Source organism: Oryzias latipes, chromosome 11, assembly GCF_002234675.1.
Source record: "Oryzias latipes chromosome 11, ASM223467v1".
NCBI classification, from domain to species: domain Eukaryota; kingdom Metazoa; phylum Chordata; class Actinopteri; order Beloniformes; family Adrianichthyidae; genus Oryzias; species Oryzias latipes.
In genome coordinates, this window is record NC_019869.2 from 4,902,620 (window position 1) to 4,912,468 (window position 9,849).

Consider the following 9,849-nt stretch of genomic DNA (forward strand, 5'->3'; position numbering starts at 1 on the left):
TGAGCCGTCCCTCTGATGTACTCGTTCCTTATCCTGTCTAACCTGGTCACTCCTAAGGAGAACCTCAACATCTTCATCTCTGCTACCTCCATCTCAGCCTCTTGTCTCTGTCTCACTGCTACCGTCTCTAACCCATAGAGCAGAGCTGGTCTCACCACTGTCTTGTACACCTTTCCTTTGAGTCTTGCTGGCACTCTTCTGTCACACAACACTCCTGACACTTTCCTCCAACCGCTCCAACCTGCCTGCACTCGCCTCTTCACCTCTTTTCCACACTCCCCATCACACTGAACTGTTGACCCCAAGTACTTAAACTCCTGCACCTTCTTCACCTCAGCCCCCTGTAACCTAACGCTTCTACCTTGATCCCTCTCGTTCAGACACATGTATTCTGTCTTACTACGACTGACCTTCATACCTCTTCTTTCCAGAGCAAACCTCCACCTCTCTAGCTGTTCCTCCACCTGCTCTCTACTCTCACTGCAAATTACAATGTCATCCGCAAACATCATTGTCCAGGGAGATTCCTGTCTTACCTCGTCTGTCAGCCTGTCCATCAGCATAGCAAACAAAAAAGGACTCAAAGCTGATCCTTGGTGTAGTCCCACCTCCACCTTGAACTCCTCTGTCTGACCTACAGCACATCTCACCACCGTCATACTTCTCTCATACATGTCCTGAACAACTCCGACATACTTCTCTGCCACTCCAGACGACCTCATACAGTACCACAGCTCCTCCCTCGGCACCCTGTCATACGCCTTCTCTAAATCTACGAACACACAATGCAGCTCCTTCTGACCTTCTCTGTACTTTTCCATCAACATTCTCAAAGCAAAAATGGCATCAGTGGTGCTCTTACGGGGCATGAAACCATACTGCTGCTCACAAATCTCCACCTTCTTCCTAAGCCTGGCTGCCACTACTCTTTCCCACAGCTTCATTGTGTGGCTCATCAACTTTATTCCTCTATAGCTGCTGCAGTTCTGCGTGTCACCCTTGTTCTTAAAGATCGGGACCAGAACGCTTCTCCTCCATTCCTCAGGCATCTTCTCACTCTCTAAAATCCTATTGAACAACCTTGTTAGAAATTCCACTGCTGTCTCTCCTAGGCACTTCCATACCTCCACAGGTACGTCATCAGGACCAACGGCCTTTCCGCTCTTCATCCTTTTCAGAGCCTTCCTAACCTCATCCTTTCCAATCTCTGCTACTTCCTGCTCCACAACAACCACATCTTCCTCCCTTCTTTCCCTGTCATTTTCCTCGTTCATCAGCTCCTCAAAATACTCCTTCCATCTTTTCTGTACACTCTCCTGGGTTGTTAGCACCTTTCCATCTCTGTCCTTAATCACCCTTATCTGTTGCACGTCCTTCCCATCACTGTCTCTCTGTCTGGCTAGCCTGTACAAGTCCTTCTCTCCTTCCTTTGTGTCTAACCTGTCATATAGCTCATCGTAAGCTTTCTGTTTGGCCTTTGCCACCTCTCTCTTCACTCTACGCTGCGCTTCCTTGTACTCCTGTCTACCTTCCTCAGTCCTTTCTACATCCCACTTCTTTTTAGCCAACCTCTTCCTCTGGACGCATTCCTGTACTTCCTCATTCCACCACCAAGTCTCTTTACCGTCTTTCCTCTTTCCAGATGACACACCTGTTTTTGAGATTATTCATGATTAGTTACTGCAAAAATGCTATTGTTTGTCTATAAAAATAAACAGTTAGTCCTGATAATCCAACGTTTTGCTCTGCAATGTTAGAAACCAACATTTCTATTTGAAAAAAAAAGCCCCTAGTGGTTATTTTGTGAACAGTGGTTTCTCTCTTTGTTGGAGCTTCAGCCTGGAAGTCAAGGAGTCTGCCCCAGGGCATAGCCTAACCCTTTTTGTAGAAAATTTTGGGAAAATCTCTAATATTGAATAATATATTTTTCATAATTACTGAACCTAACATTTTTATATTTAACGCTGATACATAAGGCTGAGATGCACTTTCTATGCTTGGTTTTGGGTGTATTGCTGCACTCTTTACATGCTTTTTTGCCTTGTATCTGATGTGTGAGTATTTTCCGGATACTTTGTATTTTTGATGTTCATTCCATCACTTTTTATGTTGAATAAATGAACTAAAGTAGCTTTAAATTTTTCTAGAATTAAATGTGGGATCAGATTTTTGTTAAACTTACGATTACTATTACTTGAAAAACAAATCAAGCACTACTGAGCAAAGCAACTGGGATAAATTTTAGGAGAAACTTTGTGTGAAACTTGATGTTTTAAAAACATAAAAACGTGTCTTCTCTCTAGGATTTATTGTATTGGATGTTTGGGCTTTTTTTGTTGGAATTCCGGCAGTTATTAGTTTCTGGATTGAGGAGGGCTGATCAGAGAAGTGGGTGGGTGAAGGTTCAGAATGATGGTGGTCAGGCTCAGCTTCTGCCAGCACAGTAATAAGTCTCATCTCTCGGATCGCAATCAGCAGTTAAAATTACAGACATACCAGACAGGATCACCGTATGAAAGCGATCCAGGATCTGCTGATATGAAACTGAAGCTCAGTGTGTCTGTCTGCATCTAGTCATACAGTCTGAAACCAACTGGCAGGATGCACTGGCTTTGTTCTTTATTTTTTTCTTCGTTTGGTCAATAGAAGATCATGCTTTTGCTTTACTTCCTGTTTTATTTTGAAACTGCTCCATATGTCTGCTTTGTTGAGATCTGCTTTTTGTCCACCAAAGACACATTTTTTATTATTGAATTTGTTTAGTTTATTAAACCCTTCAATATTATTACTCCTAAGACTAATTCTCACATAAAAGATCCACGTCTTTGTTCATTTTTGCTGTCTATAGATACTTGAAATGTAAAATAAGATGCTTTTCTTGCATAAATCAACAAAAGTTTAATATTTGTATTTGTTAACTGCCTTTTCAAACAAGTATTTGTTAAAAATGTCACTTTTCTTTAAACTTTACTGCAGGTACAGACACAGAAAATGGTCACTGCAATGTTAGCAACCACTCAGATGTTGTACTGGATTTCCCAAGACAACATAGTTTGAATTCAGATGATCCTATTTTATTTTTCCACCACTTTTGTTGGTGAAAAACTTTAGTTCTAATGTAAACCCATTCTGTTTCTTCCTCACTCCAGTCCAGTTTTGCCTTATAATCTCTTCAGGTTGATGCATTTGCAAAACTAGATCAAAGCAAGCGAGTTCACAGCTCTAAGATCGTAGCTAACATATTTTATAAACACAGAAACTCTTTAGTAATAAAGACAAACTATTACGCAGTTTGAATTGTCTGATTTTTAATTTCTTGTATCAGCATTTTGGTTCTTATACAAAACAAACAGTAATAGATCAATGCAAACCAAACAGACAAATAAAAGGCAAACCTGAAGAATGAAATTTTGTCTAAAATTTCCTTTAAACTAAATTTTTTTTTTACACACCAATAAAAAATAAAAATGAGCACAGTAAAACAAACAACACCGTCAAATTACTCAGTTACATATTAGATGTAATTTAAACTAGGGCAGCAAGTTACTGATGTACAAATGATGAAAGTGTAGGCTTTATGGTGGATGGAAAAATAAAAACAAATAAATAATGGAAATATATATACAAACAAAAAGAATATGATCAAACAAAATCTCAGTAAAATAGCAATTATGCTTCTGAATAATCTTTTTGATTACTTTGATTACTTACTTTAGGATTACTTGAGGAAAGTAACATGGTTTTTAAATCCTTGAATCTGTTGATATGCCCACACATTTTAAAGCCATACATTATAACTTAAAAACTAACGGTAGGCTATTATTCACTTGGATAACCAAATAATTAATCCACCATAAATAAGAACACTGCCACAATCTATCAAAAATATTTCAAGATTCTTGTTGTTTTGAGTTGTGTTTGTCCCAGCTGTGCCAGAGTTGCTGTTTCCTTAATTTGTTTGTGTTTTCATTCCATTTTCTCTAGCGCCACCTTTTCATTTTTGTAACATAATCTCTGACTGATGTTTCACCCTGACTTGATTTGTAAGTAGAATACAGATAAGCTATTACGAAACAAAGGAAAAATGGACATGTCCGTTTTTTAGAACAAACTCTGCCGTTATAATTTTTTGTTTGTTTTGTTGTGCTGTGGCTCCATATAAAGTATATTGATATTGTTTTTAGTCCATTTGGCATTCACAATTTTACTGAATAAGTTGATTATAAAGAAAAATTATTTTTTAAAACAGTAGAATAAAGAAAGAAAAATTAAAAGAGGAAGAAGAAGGAAAAAAAAGCTCAAAATGTTTTATTCATACCTCAAAATGGAAAAAAAGTACGGCCTAAGTTCATTTTATTAAAAAAAAATCGCAATAAAATTATATTAAGGGTTTAAATTGTATGCATAACAAGGGGTCAAGTCTACTATTGGACATATTCAAAAAATGAAATTGTGTCTAGGACCTCTTTTTACAAACATGTGAAAGTGTGAGTATTAGTGAGGATTATTTCATTTATTCATGTCAGCATTTTGCCATCTTACTTCTTTTATTTTTATTTTTTAACCTCAGTTATGTGTACTTGTTACATAGACATACGTTTGCAAATAAGGTTAAAAAATTAAAAAAAGAAGAAGAAAACAAAGTAGCCGGATAGGACGCAGGATTATGACGTAATCACAACCGGAAGTTGTCTTTCGTAAAGCGTCCTGTCTGCAGAGTGCTGTAAGTACGTACTTATCTTAAGCTCAAATATAGCTAAACGCCAAATAATACGTTCAATTTGAGACATTTTAGCTTTTGGACTTAGGTTGATGTAAAAAAAAAGAATTTTAACAAATGTTGCCGCTAACTGTATTTAAAAGAAAACAGCCCATAAGCTAACGTTAGCCGCTCACTTCCTAGTAGTACGTAACGATCACACAATGTTTTGTTTTCCCCTCATTCCTCGTTTTAGGTTACTCATTAGAAAACTTTAAAATTCAGTTGCTGCTAGCATTATAGCTACGCTCGATAATCTAAAAAGCTACGTCACTTATTAGGTTTTTGCCAAATCTGCACTTTGAAAAAATAAACTACTACTAATAAGAGCTTCTCTTTTTTGAAAACGCCCTATCTAACTGCAGTTTGGACCCATTTATGGGACAGTAATATCGTTGAAAAAAAATTGCAGAGACAAAGGATCTTCTTCTGTACTTATAGGATAAGGATGTCTGAACAAACAGAGACGACAAAGCAGGAGAATGAACAACAAGAAGGCAATGAAGGGAATCTTAGTGGGGAGGTAGTTCAGAAGGAAGTGGTGAAGAAGAGAGTCAGAGAAGATGAAGGTGATGATGAGTCACCCACCAAAAAACAGGTACAATTCTCCTCAGTTTCATTCAGCAGATCTGCATATGATGGAGCGATTGGCATTTGAATATAACAGGACGGTGTTCTTCAGGTTTCTGATCACGGTGTTAAGGTGGCGAGCCACTACAATAAGCTGCAGGAAGTTGGTCTGGCAGCTCGAAGTCGCAGCAGAATCTTCTTCATGAGAAACTTCAACAACTGGCTGAAGAGTGTCCTGATTGGTAACGATGATGACAGAGTGCTGAAGGTTTTTGGCTAAGACAATGTTTGCAAACAGGAATTGTTATTATTTTTGACGACAGGTGAGATTTTAGAGAAGGTGCGGAAGGCGGGGAACAGCCGGGTGTGTGTGCTGGATCTTGGTTGTGGAAAAGGTGGAGACTTATTGAAGTGGAGAAGAGGAGGAATCGATCACCTCGTCTGTGCAGGTAATCAGTTATGACTGACAAACTTTTTGGGATTTAGATTCAAATAGAGGTGTAACTATTCATTTTTATCAACGATTTGATTCACGTCATTATTTTTGGTCGACGATCCAATTCACCGTTGATTCTGGTTCCTTTTGAACGATCAGATTCACTCACTTAAAATCAATCCAGGACATCTTTAGCCAAAACTTCAACCAGTGTAAAAATTACCTGGATACTGAACAGTGACGTTTTCCAGACTCCTCGTATTTCTTGCAAGATAATTAAGTCTAAATGAAATATGTGTCCAAACAAACAAGTAAACAAGAATGAATGTCAAATCCATTTTAGTTTCCTAAAGTTCAGCCCATTATTGTTTTTCCACATTCAAACAATCCAAAGTGAACATTCTTAGAACATTCTAGCACACTGGATGGTCACATGTCTTTGCTAAAGTGTTTCCACACATTGGACTGGAATGATGGTCGATCAGTTTTTGCTGACCTTTGCTGACCTCTAAAGTCCCACTCCGATCATCTTTTGATCTCTTTTCAAAGCGTTCCCGGTGGCCTTTGCATTATTTCGCTTTTAACCTAAAAATCCAAAAACCTGTGTCGTTTTCAAGGACATAGTTCCTGCAGAGCGTCAGGAGTTCATTAGAGATTCAGTTGTGGGCAGGACCGTTGCCACAGAGCAACCCCGCCCCCTCTCCCTCTCCCTGTCGCTGAGAACTGTGAAGCTGGTAGCTTTTTGTCCGACCATTGTGTGTTTTCTAAGTCACAAATAAGCTCTTTTTCAAACTGTATTGTTTGTCTCCTGATTTATAGCTGTTTGAATAAAGAAAACACTCAGAAATGTAATTTTGAGCTCAATCTTCTTTATATATGTCCTTTATGATCAGAAAAATGTCACTGGAACATCTTAAATACAAAAAAATACACAATTTTCTCCGGAGTGGGTCTTTAAAGTGGGAACAACCAAGACAGAAAAAGACCACTTTTGTCATGTTCTCTTTTAAAATACTTAATTTCAAACTAAATCACGCTTTTGACGCTTTTACTTTACGTTGATCCATTTTGAAGACGGTTTTATGCTTTTCTGGTTCTCCAGACATAGCAGCCGTGTCTGTGGAGCAGTGCCAGAGCCGATACGATGAGATGAAAAGGAAAAGTTACTCCAACGAGAAAATCTTCAGCGCTCAGTTCATCACTGCCGACTGCTCAAAGGTACGACCTGCAAACCAAAGAGCATGCATGTCTCTGCTGTTCTACCCACAATCCCTTTCTCCTGATCCCTTTGTCCCAGGAGTCTTTGCCAGAGAAGCTGGACGACGCCGAGCTGATGTTCGACATCTGCAGCTGTCAGTTTGTGTATCACTACTCCTTCGAGAGCGAGCAGAAGGCCGACATGATGCTGAGGAACGCCTGTGAGCGTCTGAAGCCCGGAGGCTTCTTCATTGGAACGACGCCAGATGCCTATGAACTGGTGTAAGGAAAACATCCGTCTCTTTAGCACAACGCTGCTCCCTGCTGGTTTCCCACTTACAGGACACACTTTCCAGTCTCGTCCCTTCAAGTGTAGAGTTATGAATAATTGAATGAACGGTTTGTCATGTTGGCACCTCTTGGTTTGTTTGTCTCATCCCAATAATGGGCTGTAATCTTTGTCAGGCAAAGATAAGCTCAGATAAACAACACAATCACAGTTTTTTCACAATATTTTTTTACATTAATGAGCTACGGAATTCTAGGGTTTCGTTAAAAAAGGATGATAAATACAATTTTGAAGTATTTTAGCCTCAGTAGAATAATTTGAAATAAATACTGGGTTTTTGCTTTTTAAAATGTACAAACTTGTCATGTGTGGAACATGACAGATTAATGGTCTCTGCCCTTTTTCAGGCTACGGACAATATTCTCACAGAGTGGCCTGTACAAGGAGGAAGTTGGCGTCTAATTTTTTTAATTTTAATTCTTAATATTATATATACTCTTAATATTGCAGCTGATTTAAACTTTATTTGTTCACTACATTTCATGTCTGAACCGTAAAATGTGATCTAGATTTTCCCTTAACTCATAACTGTCAAAGTAGGAGCTAACGTCTGCGCCAACTTCAGTCTTGTTTGACTTTTAAGGTGCGACGGATTAAATAAAAAAGGTATTTTCTAAATATAATACTAAACACGAATCCACCATTTGAACAAAACTTTATTAGCAGCATCCTTGTGATGTTAGACAGCTAGTTGATGTATATTCCTCATTATTGTTGCGCTTTGTGAGAACAACTGTCACAATAAATCCACATTTGGAGTAAAGGTTCCTGGTTTTTGTCTGTTATGTCTTTTATTTTGAAGTCGCGGGCTCTTCTTCGGTTTTCTCTTTTCTGCTAAAGGAAATTTTCCAAATACAATTGTTTTTCGTTAACTTTACTAGCTTGGGGGTTTCAATTTAGCAGTCGGTGCGGGCGCTTTAAGAAAGTAGCATCAAGAATGAGTCGGACGTGGTGGAGAGAATCGAGCAGTTTTTCAAAATAAAGCTTTCTTCAGAATCAGATTATAAATAAAGCCACAAGGTCGTGTTTTTGTTCTGTAGCCTGGGGGTTGGGGACCACTGAGATAGAGTTTTGGACCTAAGCCATGTTTTTGCTGCTCTTCTCTGTTTTTGCAGTAAGCGCCTGGAAGCGTCGGACTCTCTGTCGTTTGGTAACGAGGTCTTCAAAGTTTCCTTCCAGTCCAAAGGCTCCTATCCTCTGTTTGGATGCCAGTACCACTTCAGCCTGGAGGAGGTCGTCGACGTTCCAGAGTTTCTCGTCTATTTTCCTCTTCTTGAGCAGTAAGTTCAGATTCGTTTGCACCCGGTGATCCATGCAGCGCCACCCGCCGTTAAACTCCCGTGATCTCCCGTGTCTCAGCATGGCGAAACGCTACAACATGCGTCTGGTGATGAAGCAGAGGTTCTCAGAGTTCTTCAAGGAGAAAGTGAGGAACGAGCAGCATCGCAGCCTGATGATGAAGATGATGGCCCTGGAGGTAAAAGGATCCGCCCATTTTGCCGCTAAATGACCTTTCGGTTCGTTGTCATCGTGCGAAATGTGCTCTTGTAGCCCTATCCCTGTGAGGATGGAGGTCAGCAGGCCACAGACGGCAAAGACGAATACGCCACTGCTCAAGAGCACTGCAAGAAGGCAGGCGTTAGACCTCCACTGGTGCGTATTCACTCGCCTCACGAGTTTTTTAGCAGCTTTTCGTCATCCTCTGCTCTGACCGTGTTGCACGTGTGTTTGCAGGGAACTCTGAGCCAATCTGAATGGGAAGCAACCAGTAAGTTTCAAAATAAAAGCTTTTTCAGACGTTCCGCGGTTAAACAATAACATCTGAGGGATGTTGGCATGGAAACTGATTACAAAGGCTTTGTTTCTGCTTTGCTTTCCAGGCATCTACTTGGTTTATGTGTTTCAGAAGATGTCCTGATCCTGAAAACAAGCTCCGCCCCTTCCCGTCATCTCACCTGTTTCCTCTTTTTGTAACCTTTTTCTGTTGTTCCGTTTAAGTTGTTTAAAAAAAAAAGCTATAGACTGTATAAGCTTTGTTGGTTAATTAAGTTTTGCCTCAAAATTTTTTTAATAAAAAAGGAAACAAAAGTCACGTTGCCTTAAAGATGTCATTTCACATTTTCCGCCCTTTTCGGGTCGTTTTAGAGGAAATGTGCCTCCAGAGTTTTCTGAGTGACATGTGCAAGCTCCGCCCACTCAGTGGAGAGGCGGAGCCTCATCTAATAAGAAATACTTCTTGATTGTAAATGTAACCCCTTGGCATCAGACAAGCCATCAGACTAACTGTGAGCACCTGGCCCCGCCCTTATTGTGAGAGGCCTGGTGTGTATATAAGTTCTTGGTCAGCTGGTGCACTTCCTGCTTGCTACTTCCTGCTTCCTGTTTCCTGTTGGCTGCTTCTTGCTCTCAGCTGTTGCTGCTGCTGTGGCCACACCAGGACGCCTAAAACATATTACGAATAATACGAACAAATACGAACATATTTGGACACCTCAGCATTTACCTTTGGACACTAACTAACCCCAAAGAGACCTGCTC

At 39.8% G+C, this 9,849-nt stretch overlaps 1 protein-coding gene across 2 annotated transcripts; it reads left to right on the forward strand.

Annotated features, from left to right (window-relative positions):
- Positions 1-4,632: 4,632 nt before the first annotated feature.
- On the forward strand, positions 4,633-9,403 carry rnmt (RNA guanine-7 methyltransferase). Of its 2 annotated transcripts, none has more exons than XM_023959810.1 (11): positions 4,633-4,723; positions 5,201-5,357; positions 5,442-5,571; positions 5,653-5,778; positions 6,868-6,983; positions 7,063-7,244; positions 8,427-8,591; positions 8,671-8,788; positions 8,863-8,964; positions 9,046-9,079; positions 9,192-9,403. In XM_023959810.1, exons 2-11 carry the CDS (start codon positions 5,208-5,210, stop codon positions 9,227-9,229), a joined length of 1,161 nt encoding a protein of 386 aa, XP_023815578.1. In that variant the 5' UTR covers positions 4,633-4,723; positions 5,201-5,207; the 3' UTR covers positions 9,230-9,403. The 2 variants fall into 2 exon arrangements, with proteins under 2 accessions (XP_023815578.1, XP_020562704.1); XM_020707045.2 differs by having other exon boundaries at positions 4,657-4,727.
- The last annotated feature ends 446 nt before the right edge of the window (positions 9,404-9,849 follow it).